This window comes from Petromyzon marinus, unplaced genomic scaffold (assembly GCF_048934315.1).
Source record: "Petromyzon marinus isolate PM22_M1 ecotype Great Lakes invasive population unplaced genomic scaffold, UKy_Petmar_22M1.pri1.0 PM_Scaffold_98, whole genome shotgun sequence".
Classification (NCBI taxonomy): domain Eukaryota; kingdom Metazoa; phylum Chordata; class Hyperoartia; order Petromyzontiformes; family Petromyzontidae; genus Petromyzon; species Petromyzon marinus.
In genome coordinates, this window is record NW_027423708.1 from 7,356 (window position 1) to 26,667 (window position 19,312).

At 51.5% G+C, this 19,312-nt stretch overlaps 1 protein-coding gene across 4 annotated transcripts in view; it reads right to left on the bottom strand.

Moving 5' to 3' along the window:
• Positions 1 to 428: 428 nt before the first annotated feature.
• Positions 429 to 19,312, bottom strand: part of LOC116937603 (solute carrier family 13 member 2-like) — a 46,503-nt gene continuing 27,619 nt past the window's right edge. For all 4 annotated transcript variants that reach the window (XM_076065001.1, XM_076065000.1, XM_076064999.1 and 1 more), the window contains 4 exons: positions 18,368 to 18,765; positions 12,780 to 12,987; positions 8,416 to 8,538; positions 429 to 956 (listed from right to left, as the gene is read on the bottom strand). In XM_076065001.1, coding sequence (XP_075921116.1) covers positions 485 to 956; positions 8,416 to 8,538; positions 12,780 to 12,987; positions 18,368 to 18,765 — 1,201 coding nt within the window. In that variant the 3' untranslated portion in view covers positions 429 to 484. The remainder of the gene's footprint in view (positions 957 to 8,415; positions 8,539 to 12,779; positions 12,988 to 18,367; positions 18,766 to 19,312) is intronic.

The following is a 19,312-nucleotide window of genomic DNA, read 5'->3' on the forward strand; positions in this document are numbered from 1 at the left end:
TCTCTGTGAGTCTTTACATGAGTCTTCATGAGTCTCTGGATCTCTGCGAGTCTCTACGAGTCACTACGAGTCTCTGGATCTATTCTTGTCTCTGGATCTCTGTGAGTCTCTATACGAGTCTTCATGAGTCTCTGGATCTCTGCGAGTCTCTATGGATCTCTGTGAGTCTCTACATGAGTCTTCATGAGTCTCTGGATCTCTGCGAGCCTCTACGAGTCTCTGCGAGTCTCTGGATCTATACACGTCTCTGTATCTCTGTGAGTCTCTACACGAGTCTTCATGAGTCTCTGGATCTCTGCGAGTCTCTACGAGTCTCTGTGAGTCTCTGTGAGTCTCTGCGAGTCTCTACGAGTCTCTGCGAGTCTCTACGAGTCTCTACGAGCCTCTACGAGCCTCTGCGAGTCTACGCGAGTCTCTGGACCCATACGCGTCTCTGGATCTCGGGGGCTCTCCGCCCCGCAGCCCACGATTACCGATTTTCCGCTCACCTGCTCTTGGCCTTCAGGAGTGCCTGGGCCCAGCCCGTGATGAATCCCGGCTCCCGCGTGAGCCACAGGGCGGCGAGCAGCGCAAAGTGAACCGCCACGCACGCCTCGGCCCAGCTCACCGCTCCGAGCCTCGAGTACTCCTGGTACAGCAGGGCCTTCGCTGCCCTCTCCCCTTCCTCGGCCCGAGCCTCCGCCTCATCCGCCTCCTCATCCGCCGCCTCATCCGCCTCCTCGTCCTCCTCGTGGTTCCGATTCTCTCCCTCCGCGTCCACATCGTGGCCGTGATGATGACGATGACGACGATGATTATGATTCACCCGAGCTGCCCCCGCCTCCTCATCATCCTCCTCCTCCGCCTCCTCCTGCTGCTGCTGCTGATCCTGCTGATGATCCTGCGTCCGGCCACTCAACGTCGCCTTCCTTCTCCCACTCTTATTCCTCTTCCGGCATCCGAGCGACGAGCAGAAACTGGGGTGGGAAACGAGACGCGGTCGCGAAGCAATGGGCAGTCACTGACGTACGAACGCCGCCCAGCACTCACGGACACCACCCACCGCTCAGGGACACCACGAACATCTTCTTTGGTTCTCTCGGTGAAGTCACGTAGAACGGGAATAAAATAATGAAATGAAACAATAAAATTCTCACGACGTTTCGGGCCGCAACACAAGTGGCGGGACGACGGGTCTGTTCCTTTCGCCTGAAGAAGGCCACTTGTGTTGTGGCCGAAACGTCGTGAGAATTTAATTGTTTTTATTTTTTTTATTTTATTCTCATTCTACGTGGTGGTGACTTTACCGAAAGAACCAAAGAAGATGAATCCTTGCAGTCACGAAGGCTTTAAATCGAAACACCACAAACACTTACGAACACCACCCACACTTAGGGACAGCACCCTCACTTACGAACACCACCCTCACTTACGAACACCACCCTCACTTACGAACACCACCCTCACTTACGGACACCACCCACACTTACGAACACCACAAACACTTAATAAAATCACCCACGCTTAGGGACACCACCCACACTTACGAACACCACCTTCACTTACCAACACCACCCACACTTACAAACACCACCCACACTTACAAACACCACCCTCACTTACAAACACCACCCTCACTTACCAACACCACCCTCACTTACGAACACCACCCACACTTATGAGCACCACCCACACTTACAAACACCACCCACACTTACAAACACCACCCTCACTTACGAACACCACCCACACTTACAAACACCACCCTCACTTACAAACACCACCCACACTTACAAACACCACCCACACTTACTAACACCACCCACACTTACAAACACCACCCTCACTTACAAACACCACCACTCACACTTACAAACACCACCCACACTTACGGACACCACCCTCACTTACCAACACCACCCACACTTACTAACACCACCCACACTTACAAACACCACCCACACTTACAAACACCACCACCCTCACTTACAAACACCACTCTCACTTACAAACACCACTCTCACTTACAAACACCACCCTCACTTACGAACACCACCCACACTTACAAACACCACCCACACTTACAAACACCACCCACACTTACTAACACCACCCTCACTTACAAACACCACCCACACTTACAAACACCACCACCCTCACTTACTAACACCACCACCCTCACTTACGAACACCACCCTCACTTACAAACACCACCCTCACTTACAAACACCACCCACACTTACAAACACCACCCTCACTTACAAACACCACCCTCACTTACGAACACCACCCACACTTACAAACACCACCCTCACTTACAAACACCACCCACACTTACAAACACCACCCTCACTTACAAACACCACCCACACTTACTAACACCACCCACACTTACGGACACTACTCTCACTTACAAACACCACCCACACTTACAAACACCACCTTCACTTACAAACACCACCCACGCTTACAAACACCACCCACACTTACAAACACCACCCTCACTTACAAACACCACCCTCACTTACCAACACCACCCTCACTTACGAACACCACCCACACTTATGAGCACCACCCACACTTACAAACACCACCCACACTTACAAACACCACCCTCACTTACGAACACCACCCACACTTACAAACACCACCCTCACTTACAAACACCACCCACACTTACAAACACCACCCACACTTACTAACACCACCCACACTTACAAACACCACCCTCACTTACAAACACCACCACTCACACTTACAAACACCACCCACACTTACGGACACCACCCTCACTTACCAACACCACCCACACTTACTAACACCACCCACACTTACAAACACCACCCACACTTACAAACACCACCACCCTCACTTACAAACACCACTCTCACTTACAAACACCACTCTCACTTACAAACACCACCCTCACTTACGAACACCACCCACACTTACAAACACCACCCACACTTACAAACACCACCCACACTTACTAACACCACCCTCACTTACAAACACCACCCACACTTACAAACACCACCACCCTCACTTACTAACACCACCACCCTCACTTACGAACACCACCCTCACTTACAAACACCACCCTCACTTACAAACACCACCCACACTTACAAACACCACCCTCACTTACAAACACCACCCTCACTTACGAACACCACCCTCACTTACAAACACCACCCACACTTACAAACACCACCCTCACTTACAAACACCACCCACACTTACTAACACCACCCACACTTACGGACACTACTCTCACTTACAAACACCACCCACACTTACAAACACCACCTTCACTTACAAACACCACCCACGCTTACAAACACCACCCTCACTTATGAACACCACTCTCACTTACCAACACCACCCACACTTACAAACACCACCACCCTCACTTACAAACACCACCCTCACTTACTAACACCACCCTCACTTACAAACACCACCCACACTTACGAACACCACCCTCACTTACAAACACCACCCACACTTACAAACACCACCCTCACTTACAAACACCACCCTCACTTACAAACACCACCCACACTTACAAACACCACCCTCACTTACAAACACCACCCTCACTTACGAACACCACCCATGCTTACAAACACCACCCACCACTTACAAACACCACCCACACTTACGGACACCACCACCCTCACTTACGGACACGACCCTCACTTACTAGCACCACCCTCACTTACAAACACCACCCACACTTACAAACACCACCCTCACTTACAAACACCACCCACACTTACAAACACCACTCTCACTTACGAACACCACCCTCACTTACGAACACCACCCACACTTACGAACACCACCCACACTTACAAACACCACCCACACTTACAAACACCACCCTCACTTATGAACAACACCCTCACTTACTAACACCACCCTCACTTACAAACGCCACCCACACTTACAAACACCACCCTCACTTACAAACACCACCCACACTTACAAACACCACCCACACTTACGGACACCACCCACACTTACAAACACCACCCACACTTACAAACACCACCCTCACTTACGAACACCACAAACACTTACCAACACCACCCACACTTACAAACACCACCCACACTTACTAACACCACCCTCACTTACAAACATCACCCACCACTTACAAACACCACCACCCTCACTTACAAACACCACCCTCACTTACGAACACCACCCTCACTTACGAACACCACCCACACTTACTAACACCACCCTCACTTACCAACACCACCCTCACTTACAAACACCACCCTCACTTACAAACACCACCCACACTTACGGACACCACCACCCTCACTTACAAACACCACCCTCACTTACAAACACCACCCTCACTTACGGACACCACCCTCACTTACGAACACCACCCTCACTTACAAACACCACCCTCACTTACAAACACCACCCACACTTACAAACACCACCCTCACTTACCAACACCACCCTCACTTACAAACACCACCCACACTTACAAACACCACCCTCACTTACGAACACCACCCTCACTTACGAACACCACCCACACTTACGAACAAAACCACCCTCTCTTACAAACACCACCCTCGCTTACCAACACCACCCTCACTTACAAACACCACCCACACTTACAAACACCACCACCCTCACTTACAAACACCACTCTCACTTACAAACACCACTCTCACTTACAAACACCACCCTCACTTACGAACACCACCCACACTTACAAACACCACCCACACTTACAAACACCACCCACACTTACTAACACCACCCTCACTTACAAACACCACCCACACTTACAAACACCACCACCCTCACTTACTAACACCACCACCCTCACTTACGAACACCACCCTCACTTACAAACACCACCCTCACTTACAAACACCACCCACACTTACAAACACCACCCTCACTTACAAACACCACCCTCACTTACGAACACCACCCTCACTTACAAACACCACCCACACTTACAAACACCACCCTCACTTACAAACACCACCCACACTTACTAACACCACCCACACTTACGGACACTACTCTCACTTACAAACACCACCCACACTTACAAACACCACCTTCACTTACAAACACCACCCACGCTTACAAACACCACCCTCACTTATGAACACCACTCTCACTTACCAACACCACCCACACTTACAAACACCACCACCCTCACTTACAAACACCACCCTCACTTACTAACACCACCCTCACTTACAAACACCACCCACACTTACGAACACCACCCTCACTTACAAACACCACCCACACTTACAAACACCACCCTCACTTACAAACACCACCCTCACTTACAAACACCACCCACACTTACAAACACCACCCTCACTTACAAACACCACCCTCACTTACGAACACCACCCATGCTTACAAACACCACCCACCACTTACAAACACCACCCACACTTACGGACACCACCACCCTCACTTACGGACACGACCCTCACTTACTAGCACCACCCTCACTTACAAACACCACCCACACTTACAAACACCACCCTCACTTACAAACACCACCCACACTTACAAACACCACTCTCACTTACGAACACCACCCTCACTTACGAACACCACCCACACTTACGAACACCACCCACACTTACAAACACCACCCACACTTACAAACACCACCCTCACTTATGAACAACACCCTCACTTACTAACACCACCCTCACTTACAAACGCCACCCACACTTACAAACACCACCCTCACTTACAAACACCACCCACACTTACAAACACCACCCACACTTACGGACACCACCCACACTTACAAACACCACCCACACTTACAAACACCACCCTCACTTACGAACACCACAAACACTTACCAACACCACCCACACTTACAAACACCACCCACACTTACTAACACCACCCTCACTTACAAACATCACCCACCACTTACAAACACCACCACCCTCACTTACAAACACCACCCTCACTTACGAACACCACCCTCACTTACGAACACCACCCACACTTACTAACACCACCCTCACTTACCAACACCACCCTCACTTACAAACACCACCCTCACTTACAAACACCACCCACACTTACGGACACCACCACCCTCACTTACAAACACCACCCTCACTTACAAACACCACCCTCACTTACGGACACCACCCTCACTTACGAACACCACCCTCACTTACAAACACCACCCTCACTTACAAACACCACCCACACTTACAAACACCACCCTCACTTACCAACACCACCCTCACTTACAAACACCACCCACACTTACAAACACCACCCTCACTTACGAACACCACCCTCACTTACGAACACCACCCACACTTACGAACAAAACCACCCTCTCTTACAAACACCACCCTCGCTTACCAACACCACCCTCACTTACGAACACTACCAACCTCACTTACAAACACCACCCTCACTTACAAACACCACCCACACTTACAAACACCACCCACACTTACGAACACCAACTACACTTACTAACACCACCCTCACTTACAAACGCCACCCTCACTTACGAACGCCACTCTCACTTACAAACACCACCCTCACTTACAAACACCACCCTCACTTACGAACGCCACCACCCTCACTTACAAACCCCACCCTCACTTACGAACACCACCCTCACTTACAAACACCACCCACACTTACGAACACCACCCACACTTACGAACGCCACTCACACTTACCAACACCACCCACACTTACCAACACCACCCTCACTTACGAACACTGCCACCCTCACTTACGAACACCACCCTCACTTACGAACACCAACACCCTCACTTACGAACGCCTGGTATAAAGGAGCTCCTGGGTTCGATCCCGATCCTAACGATTCCTTATTTGGAATTTGCATCTCTCTCTCTCCCTCTCTCTCAGCATCATCCCGCTGGCTAGGGAATGTTAACTACCTCGCCTGGTATACAGGAGGACGTGGGTTCGATCCCTACCCCTGACGATGCCTGCTGCTGCTGTAGATTTCGAGTCTGTGTGTGTGTGAGTCTCTCTCTGTCTCTCTCTCTCTCTCCCCGTGGATTCTTCGCGGGAAATCTGGTTTTTCACTCCACATTTAGAATGGACATCACGACGCATTCAGAGCATTTGACCGCTGATATAAATGTCCACGTGGTGATGATGATAATGAGATCAGCCACGTGGTTGAGCTGCTATGATCAGGTGGCGTCTGACAACAGAGATACACAGCAAATCAGTGGGACCTTCAAAGTGGTACAATGAACACCGTTAATTTGTAGTGTGGGTCTCTGTGAGTGTGGGTCTCTGTGAGTGTGGGTCTCTGTGAGTGTGGGTCTCTGTGGGTCTCTGCTCTGTGAGTGTGGGTCTCTGTGAGTGTGGGTCTCTGTGGGTCTCTGTGAGTGTGGGTCTCTGTGAGTGTGGGTCTCTGTGAGTGTGAGTCTCTGTGGGTGTGGGTCTCTGTGAGTGTGAGTCGCTGTAGGTCTCAGTGAGTGTGGGTCTCTGTGAGTGTGGGTCTCTGTGGGTGTCTATGGGTCTCTGTGAGTGTGGGTCTCTGTGGGTGTCTATGGGTCTCTGTGGGTGTGGGTCTCTGTGGGTATCTATGGGTCTCTGTGGGTGTCTATGGGTCTCTGTGGGTGTCTATGGGTCTCTGTGGGTGTCTATGGGTCTCTGTGGGTGTCTATGGGTCTCTGTGAGTGTGGGTCTCTGTGGGTGTGGGTCTCTATGGGTGTCTATGGGTCTCTGTGGGTGTCTATGGGTCTCTGTGGGTGTCTATGGGTCTCTGTGGGTGTCTATGGGTCTCTGTGAGTGTGGGTCTCTGTGGGTGTGGGTCTCTATGGGTGTCTATGGGTCTCTGTGGGTGTCTATGGGTCTCTGTGGGTGTCTATGGGTCTCTGTGGGTGTCTATGGGTCTCTGTGGGTGTCTATGGGTCTCTGTGGGTGTCTATGGGTCTCTGTGGGTGTGGGTCTCTGTGGGTGTCTATGGGTCTCTGTGAGTGTGGGTCTCTGTGGGTGTCTATGGGTCTCTGTGAGTGTGGGTCTCTGTGAGTGTCTATGGGTCTCTGTGGGTGTCTATGGGACTTTGTGAGTGTCTATGGGACTCTGTGAGTGTCTATGGGACTCTGTGAGTGTGGGTCTCTGTGGGTGTCTATGGGTGTCTATGGGTCTCTGTGGGTGTCTATGGGTCTCTGTGGGGGTCTTTGGGTCTCTGTGGGTGTCTATGGGTCTCTGTGGGTCTCTGTGGGTGTCTGTGGGACTCTGTGAGTGTGGGTCTCTGTGAGTGTGGGTCTCTGTGAGTGTCTATGGGTCTCTGTGGGTGTCTATGGGTCTCTGTGGGTGTCTATGGGTCTCTGTGGGTGTCTATGGGTCTCTGTGAGTGTCTATGGGTCTCTGTGGGTGACTGTGGGTGCAGCTGCTTACTCTGTTCCCAGGAAGAGTGAATGGAGCCACAGCCAGGCTGCACTGAGCATGATCACCGTGACGGGCAGAGAGAATCCCATCCAAGCGGCAAAGCTCACCACTCCACCATTGCCTGGGAAGAGCCTGAGGACACTCAGTGACACACACACAGTGACACACACACACAGTGACACACACACACAGTGACACACACACAGTGATACACAACAACAACAACAACAACCGCCATTCGCCACTAAGTGGCGGTGACGTCACCACGACGCTTGTGCCAGGCTATGTGCACCCTGAGGCCACGTGAAGTGTCGAACGCCCGCTGGCAGGAGGTCACGGGGCAGACCCAGGTGCCACGGGTCGACTGACTGAGATGACTGAGATGACTGGCTGATGCACCACCTGTGCCCCCTACTGTGCCAACCTGCTGTGCTTTAGCCACCCGGCGCTCCGCTCGCTGTTGTGAGCGTCGCTCCTTCGCCCTCCGTTGTTGTTGGAGGGCGACTACCTCCAACTGCCCAGTAGCATCCTTCACGAGCCTCCTCCACAGAGGCCGATCTTGACACCGCTGGTACCAGTCATCGGCAAGTCCACTCAGCTCCACGTCCTCCTGTACCACATCACTCCATCTCTTCTCTAGCCCGTGCCGCGCCCGCTTAGCCCCCTCAATCCGGCCGAACAAAAGCTGTTTCGGCATGCGGTGGCTGGGCATGCGGGCTACATGACCCAGCCATCGCAGCCTTGCCCGCCGGAGGAGCTCACCGATGGGACCTTGCTCAGATCTTTCAAGGATTTGTGAGCTCCTCACACAATCCAGTCTGGTTAAATCCAGGATGGATCGTAGGAATTCCAGCCTAAATGTTTCTAACCGGCGAAGATGTTCCATTAGGGGGGTCCACGTTTCGCACGCACAGAGAAGGGAGGGAATGACCATGGCCGAGAAGACCTGAAGCTTAGTGCGGAGCAACAGACCAAGTAGCTTCCACACAGCGTTACGCAACCAATGAAAAGATATTGCCGCTCGACTGATTCGGAGTGAGACTTCTGCTGTTAACCTGGAGCCGGTCATAAGCACACTTCCCAGGTATGGGAAACTCTCCACTCTCTCCACAACTGCCCCATCACCGATTGGGAGTTGTGGGGGTGGAGTGTCCGATGGTACAAAATACCCAGGCAGGTGCTTAGTTTTGGTGGGGCTGATGGTAAGGCCCCATCTCTTAGTGGCACGCTCCAGTCTCAGCAGCAGCAGCGTCTCCAACTCCTCCTCTGAATGAGCAGCTATTACCAAATCATCAGCATACATAACGTGGTTGAGCAATAGGGAGCCATCCCTTGACTGCACCCGGGCATCGATCAGCCTCCCATTATATCAGTACCATATGGAGATTCCCCCGGTACAGCTATTGAAGGCTTCACGAACTACGTGGTCGAAATAGATGTTACATAATGTGGGAGCCAGAGGACATCCCTGTCGCACCCCAAGGTGTACAGGGAAAGGCTCGGACTCCCGGCCACGTAGTTTTACCCGTGCCCGCTCACCATTATGAAGGTCCTTAATGATCATGAGCAGAGGGTAAGGTACTCCAAAAGCACGAAGAACAACCCAGAGCCCAGGCCTATTGATAGTATCATAGGCCTTGACCAGGTCAATAAAGCAGAGATGTAGATCTTGCTGGAATTCCCTACACCTCTGCTGTAGCAGACGGACAGAAAATATGGCATCTGTGCAGGACCGCCCTTTCCTGAAACCGCATTGGGGCTCCGCAAGCCTCTCCTCAGCGTGCTTGGCAAGGCAATGTTGAATAATCCTTGCCAGGACCTTTTCCGGCACACTGAGGAGTGAAATGCCCCTGTAGTTGTTACAGTCTGTGCGGTCCCCCTTCTTAGAGAGGGGGACCACCAGGGCATCCTTCTAATCCTGCGGAACCCGTCCAGTGGTCCAGACTGTTGTTATGATGTCATATAGGGCAGTCTGTGCACAAACTCCACCCTCCCTCAGCATTTCGCTTGGGAGATCATCTCTGCCCCCTGCCTTTCCTGGTCTCAGACTCCGGATCGCCTTCAGTACTTCCTCAACAGATGGCACCTCAGCCAGAAACTCACAGGGGGTGACTTCTTCCAATATTTGAGGCACCGCAGCCTCAGCAGGGTCATCCTCACTTTGTGCCATGATGTTTTCCTGGCTGAGAGATTTTCCCTCCCCCAGGACCTCACAGAAATGCTCAGCAAATCTGCAAACCTGTTCCTGGGGGTGTGGCGCTGCAGGTTACTTTTTGATGGAGTTAAAGTGATTTGTAGCCGATTACAGTGGGCCTGTCGCTTTTTCTCAACCATCCTGAACACCTCCTCTGTCAGCCAAGGTCTCTGGGGAGGTCCTGACCGCATACCCAAAGCAGACATTGCAGCCGCATGAGTCACAGTTCTAAACCTCGCCCATTTACCCTCGACATCAGGAGGAGTGGGGGACGATGCCAACCCCAGCCGCAGGCGATGATGAAATTCTCGCTTGCAACTTTCATCAGATAACCAAGACCAGGCCACTTTAGGTTGGAATGGGGTCCTGGGTGTACACCCACCACTGGAGTGGAAGAATGGCAGGCGCATCTTACAGATGACTAGTCGATGGTCAGAGGGCAGATCAGCTCCACGGTAGCTCTTGGTGTCAAGGACATGGGCTCGCATCCGCTCGTCCGTCACTATGTAGTCCAGCAGATGTTCTTGCTTGGACCCGGCATGCATCCATGATGTTGTGTGGATGCGCCGATGCCAGAACAGCGTGTTGGTAATTACAAGTCCATGGGCTGCACAAAAATCTAGCAGCCTCCTACCATTGTTATTAAGCTGATCCGGCCCATGCCCTCCAATCACTCCAGGCCAGGTGCCAGCATCATGACCAACTCGGGCATTGAAATCACCCAACAAGATGACTCTATCCCGAGGGGCACTTTAGCTAGCACCTGTGACAGGAGGTCATAGAAGGCATCTGACTCATCGGATTTGCCTGCATCCCTCAACGGATGTTCGTCTTCGATGGGGGCATAAGTAACCATGACCACCAATCCTCGCCTCCGATTGATGGGAAGGCGAGCCCAAAGTAGCCTGGCGCTTACAGCTTCCCACACCTCACCGCCACGCTCCCACGCCCCCTTCATTCGTTTTTTCAAAAGAAGAGCCACACCCTGTTGTTTTGCAGTCTCCTGCCCCGAGTAGAGGACTGTCCACCCCTCATGGTGGCAGGAGCCAGAACAGGTCCACCGGACCTCCTGAATGCCACAGAGATCCAGGCGGGACCGGTCCAGCTCCCGACAGAGGAGTGGCAGCCTCTCCTCCTCAGTGAGCGTTCGAACATTCCACGTGGCAATCCGTAGTGGCTTTTCGTTGTTTCTGGAGGAGCCCTGAGGGTTGAGATTCAATCTCCTGACTCCGCCAATTGGGGTTTGGCCAGGAGACGTCATAGACGCCTGTCCCCCCGGGGCCTCCGGCACAAGCTTATTAGTTATATATTTAAGTCGTAGTTTCGTGGTAATTTATTGAAGGTGGAGGGGGTACTAGCCCCTCGCACCCGTCCAGAGCCCCCGTTTAGCCCCTGTTGTGGTCACAGACGCCATGAGGGGAGGAGCCAATCGGAATTGGCCCTCCCCCCACAGCACTGTCCACGACAGAGTTGCCCGTCCGGCACCAACACCACCACCTCCACCAACACCTCCACTACCACCACCACCACCAACACCACCACCACCACCACCAACACCACCTCCACCAGCACCTCCACCACCACCACTACCACCACCACCACCACCTCCACCACCACCACCACCCCACCACCACCACCACTACCACCTCCAACACCACCACCACCTCCACCACCACCACCTCCACCACCACCACCACCACCACTACCACTACCACCACCACCAACTCCACCACCACCACCTCCACCACTACCACCACCACCACCACCTCCATCACCACATCCACCACCACCACCACCAACACCTCCACCACCACCACCACTACCACCACCACCACCACCACCTCCAGCACCACCACCACCAACACCACCCCCACCACCTCCACCACCACCACCTCCACCCCTCCCCCACCACCACCACCTCCACCACCACCACCACCACCACTTCCACCACCACCACCACCTCCACCACTACCACCTCCACCACCACCACCACCTCCACCACTACCACCTCAATCACCACTACCACCACCACCACCACCGCCTCCCCCACTACCTCCCCCACCACCCCTCCACCACCACCACTACCACCACCACCACCACCACCTCCACCACCACCACCTCCACCACCACCACCACCACCACCTCAATCACCACCACCACCACCACCACCCCCACTCACTCCTCCATCTGCCCAGACAGGACGAGGTTTGGCCCCGTGCCCGTGAGCGTGGCGGTGCCACCGATGCTCGCGGAGTAGCAGACACAGAGCGACATCGCCTTCCTGATCCGAGATGCCTCTTCGTCCACCTCGTCCACCTCCTCCTCCACCTCCACCACCACCTCCTCCACCACCTCCTCCACCACCTCCTCGCCGCTTGGCTGAGACGCTGCCGGGGGGAGCAGAGCAGAGGGGAGGGGGGGAGTCGCCAATTGAACAAAATGAGCCGTTAGCGAACGAAATCTAAACATCGTGGGTTTTTTTTTAAATCGATTTAAAGCTTTTGAGACTGCAGGGATTCATAGTCTTGGTTCTTTGTGCAAAGTCACGTAGAAGGGAAACAATAAAATAAAAAAATATATAAAACAATAAAATTGTTATTCTTGGTTCTTTGTGTAAAGTCACCACCACGTAGAAGGGAAACAATAAAATAATAAAAATATAAAACAATAAAATTATTGTAAAACAATACAATTATTATTCTTGGTTCTTTGGGTAAAGTCGCCACCACATAGAAGGGAAACAATAAAATAAAAAATATAAAACAATAAAATTATGATTCTTGGTTCTTTGTGTAAAGTCACCACCACGTAGAAGGGAAGCAATAAAATAATGAAAATATAAAACAATAAAATTATTGTAAAATAATAAAATTATTATTCTTGGTTCTTTGGGTAAAGTCACGTAGAAGGGAAACAATAAAATAATAAAAAATATAAAACAATCAAATTATTCTTGGTTCTTTGTGTAAAGTCACGTAGAAGGGAAACAATAAAATAATGAAAATATAAAACAATAAAATTATTATTCTTGGTTCTTTCGGTAAAGTCACCACCACGTAGAAGGGAAACAATAAAATTTAAAAAATAATAAAATTATTGTAAAACAATACAATTATTATTCTTGGTTCTTTGGGTAAAGTCACCACCACGTAGAAGGGAAATAATACAATAATAAAAATATAAAACAACAAAATTATTATTCTTGGTTATTTCGGTAAAGTCACCACCACGTAGAAGGGAAACAATAAAAAAATTATGAATATAAAATAATAAAATTATTATTCTTGGTTCTTCGTGTAAAGTCACGTAGAAGGGAAACAATAAAATAAAATAAAAATATAAAACAATAAAATTGTTATTCTTGGTTCTTTCGGTAAAGTCACCACCACGTAGAAGGGAAACAATAAAATAATAAAAATATAAAACAATGAAATTATTATTCTTGGTTATTTCGGTAAAGTCACCACCACGTAGAAGGGAAACAATAAAATAATAAAAATATAAAAAAATAAAATTATTCTTGGTTCTTTCTGTAAAGTCACCACCACGTAGAAGGGAAACAATAAAATAATAAAAATATAAAACAATAAAATTATTATTCTTGGTTCTTTGGGTAAAGTCACCACCACGAAGAAGGGAAACAATAAAATAATACAAATATAAAACAATAAAATTATTATTCTTGGTTATTTCGGTAAAGTCACCACCACGTAGAAGGGAAACAATAAAATAATCTCTACTCAGAGACCTCTACTCAGAGACCTCTACTCAGAGATCTCTACTCAGAGACCTCTACTCAGAGACCTCTACTCAGAGACCTCTACTCAGAGACCTCTACTCAGAGATCCCTACTCAGAGACCTCTACTCAGAGATCCCTACTCAGAGACCTGTACTCAGAGACCTCTACTCAGAGATCTCTACTCAGAGACCTCTACTCAGAGATCCCTACTCAGAGATCTCTACTCAGAGATCCCTACTCAGAGACCTCTACTCAGAGATCTCTACTCAGAGACCTCTACTCAGAGACCTCTACTCAGAGATCTCTACTCAGAGATCTCTACTCAGAGACCTCTACTCAGAGACCTCTACTCAGAGACCTCTACTCAGAGACCTCTATTCAGAGATCTCTACTCAGAGACCTCTACTCAGAGACCCCTACTCAGAGACCCCTACTCAGAGACCTCTACTCAGAGATCTCTACCCAGAGATCCCTACTCAGAGACCTCTACTCAGAGATCTCTACTCAGAGACCTCTACTTAGAGGCCCCTACTCAGAGACCTCTACTCAGAGATCTCTACTCAGAGACCTCTACTCAGAGACCCCTACTGAGAGACTTCTACTCAGAGATCCCTACTCAGAGACCTCTACTCAGAGATCTCTACTCAGAGACCTCTACTCAGAGACCTCTACTCAGAGACCCCTACTCAGAGACCTCTACTCAGAGACCTCTACTCAGAGACCCCTACTCAGAGACCTCTACTCAGAGACCTCTACTCAGAGACCCCTACTCAGAGATCTATACTCAGAGACCTCTAATCAGAGATCTCTACTCAGAGATCCCTACTCAGAGACCTGTACTCAGAGACCTCTACTCAGAGATCTCTACTCAGAGATCTCTACTCAGAGACCTCTACTCAGAGATCCCTACTCAGAGATCTCTACTCAGAGATCCCTACTCAGAGACCTCTACTCAGAGACCTCTACTCAGAGACCTCTACTCAGAGACCTCTACTCAGAGACCTCTACTCAGAGATCTCTACTCAGAGATCTCTACTCAGAGACCTCTGCTCAGAGACCTCTACTCAGAAACCTCTACTCAGAGACCCCTACTCAGAGACCCCTACTCAGAGACCTCTACTCAGAGACCTCTACTCAGAGACCTCTACTCAGAGACCTGTACTCAGAGACCCCTACTCAGAGACCTCTACTCAGAGATCCCTACTCAGAGACCTCTACTCAGAGACCTCTACTCAGAGACCTCTACTCAGAGATCTCTACTCAGAGACCTCTACTCAGAGACCTCTACTCAGAGACCTCTACTCAGAGACCCCTACTCAGAGACCACTCAGAGATCTCTACTCAGAGACCCCTACTCAGAGACCTCTACTCAGAGACCTCTACTCATAGACCTCTACTCAGAGATTCCTAATCAGAGATCTCTACTCAGAGACCTCTACTCATAGACCTCTACTCAGAGATCCCTAATCAGAGATCTCTACTCATAGACCTCTACTCAGTGACCTCTACTCAGAGATCCCTACTCAGAGACCTCTACTCAGAGACCTCTACTCAGAGACCTCTACTCTGAGACCTCTACTCAGTGACCTCTACTCAGAGATCCCTACTCAGAGACCTCTACTCAGAGACCTCTACTCAGAGACCTCTACTCTGAGACCTCTACTCAGAAACCTCAACTCAGAGACTTCTACTCAGAGACCTCTACTCAGAGACCTCTACTCAGTGACCCCTACTCATAGACCTCTACTCAGAGATCCCTAATCAGAGATCTCTACTCAGAGACCTCTACTCAGAGATCCCTACTCAGAGACCTCTACTCAGAGACCCCTACTCAGAGACCTCTACTCAGAGATCCCTACTCAGAGACCTCTACTCAGAGACCTCTACTCAGAGACCTCTAATCAGAGATGTCTACTCAGAGACCTCTACTCAGAGACCTCTACTCAGAGACCCGTAGATACCCAGTGACCCACTGCAACCCACAGAGAAAGGCCCGTACAGCCCCCCAGCGACCCATACTAAGAGAGACTCATACTAAGACAATGTTCATACTAAGACAATGTTCATTGACAATGTTCATTGTCTTAGTATGATGGTGGTAGTGATGGTGGTGATGGCAGTGATGGTGGTGATGGTACCAGGTGGGTATGCAGTACCTGAGGTGCTATGTCACTCTCACCATCACAAATATTAGCAGCTCAACCAACTCACCCACACACTCACCCAGTCACTCACACACTCACCAACTCACCCACCCACTCACACACTCACCCACACACCCACCCACTCACCCTCCCACCCACCCACTCACCCACCCACACACTCACCCACTCACTCACTTACCCACACACCCACAAACTCACCCACCCACTCACCCACTCACCCACCCATTCACCCACCCACCCACGCACTCACCCACCCACCCACCCACCAACCCACCAACCCACCCACCTAACCACCAACCCACCCACCCACACACTCACCCACCCACCCACTCACCCAACCACTCACCCACACACCAACTCACCCACACAACAACTCACCCACACACCAACTCACCCACTAACTCACCCACCCACTCACCCACTCACACACTCACCCACACACCCACCCACTCACCCTCCCACCCACCCACTCACCCACCCACACACTCACCCACTCACTCACTTACCCACACACCCACAAACTCACCCACCCACTCACCCACTCACCCACCCATTCACCCACCCACCCACGCACTCACCCACCCACCCACCCACCAACCCACCAACCCACCCACCTAACCACCAACCCACCCACCCACACACTCACCCACCCACCCACTCACCAAACCACTCACCCACACACCAACTCACCCACACAACAACTCACCCACACACCAACTCACCCACTAACTCACCCACCCACTCACTCACCCACCCACTCACCCACTCACCCACTCACTCACCCAGCCACCCACCCACTCACCCACCCACTCACCCACTCACCCACTCACTCACTCACTCACCCACTCACTCGCTCACTCACTCACCCACCCACTCACCCACTCACTCACCCAACCACCCACCCACTCACCCACTCACTCACAAACCCACCCACTCACCCACTCACCCACCCACCCACCCACTCACTCACCCACTCACTCACTCACCCACTCACTCACTCACCCACTCACCCACTCACCCACCCACCCACACACTCACTCACCCACTCACTCACTCACTCACCCACCCACTCACCCACTCACTCACTCACTCACCCACCCACTCACTCACTCACTCACCCACTCACTCACTCACTCACCCACTCACTCACCCAACCACTCACCCACCCACTCACCCACCCACTCACCCACTCACCCACTCACTCACTCACTCACCCACTCACCCACTCACCCACCCACTCACCCACTCACTCACTCACCAACTCACCCACCCACTCACCCATTCACTCACTCACCCACTCACTCACCCACTCACTCACTCACCCACCCACTCACCCACTCACTCACACACACACTCACTCACCCACTCACTCACTCACCCACTCACTCACCCACCCACTCACCCACTCACCCACTCACTCACCCACTCACCCACCCACTCACTCACTCACTCACACACTCACTCACCCACTCACTCACTCACCCACTCACTCACCCACCCACTCACCCACTCACTCACTCACTCACCCACCCACTCACCCACTCACTCACTCACTCACCCACCCACTCACTCACTCACTCACCCACTCACTCACTCACTCACCCACTCACTCACCCAACCACTCACCCACCCACTCACCCACCCACTCACCCACTCACCCACTCACTCACTCACTCACCCACTCACCCACTCACCCACCCACTCACCCACTCACTCACCCACCCACTCACCCACTCACTCACCCACTCACTCACCCACTCACCCACTCACTCACCCACTCACTCAACCACTCACTCACCTACTCACCCACTCACCCACTCACTCACCCACCCACCCACTCACCCACCCACTCACCCACTCACCTTCTGAGACGTCCACCACCACCTCCACTTCCTCCTGCAACTCCGAGACAGAGACTTCGAGCGACAAATTCGTAAAGCTATGCATCTGCACGTGCTGATCATCATCATCATCAGCAACATGATCATCATCAGCATCACGATCAGGATCTCGCTGCTGCTGCTGCTGATGCTGCAGCTGATCTTTCAGCTCCTGCTGCTGATGCTGATGATCTTGTTGCTGATGATGATGATGATGAGGATCATCTTGCTGCTGCTGCTGCTGCTGATGATGATGCTGATGATGCTGATGAAGCTGCTGCAACACGGCCTCGCTGATGGGCATCATCATGGCGGTGGTGGCGGTGTTGTTGATCCACATCGATAAGAAGGCGGTGGCCAGCATGAAACCCATCATCAACCTGGCGGGGACGGGGGGGGGATAAAATGGGGGTACTCGTGGTGGTGACAGTGAAGGTGGTGGTGGTGGTGATGGTGAGGGTGGTGATGGTGGTGGTCATGGTGGTGGTGATGGTGGTGATGGTGATGGTGGTGATGGTGGTGGTGAGGGTGGTGGTGGTGATGTTGGTGGTGGTGGTGGTGATGGTGGTGGTGATGGTGGTGATGGTGGTGGTGGTGATGGTGGTGATGGTGATGATGGTGGTGGTGATGGTGGTGATGGTGGTGGTGGTGATGGTGATTGTGGTGGTGGTGGTGATGATGGTGATGGCGGTGGTGGCGATGGTGATGGTGGTGGTGATGATGGTGGAGGTGGTGATGGTGGTGATGATGGTGGAGGTGGTGGTGATGATGGTGGAGGTGGTGGTGATGGTGATGGTGGTGATGGTGGTGATGGTGGTGGTGGTGATCGTGGTGGTGATGCTGGTGGTGGTGATGGTGGTGGTGGTGATGGTGGTGGTGGTGGTAATGGTGGTGATGGTAGTGATGATGGTGGTGATGATGGTGATG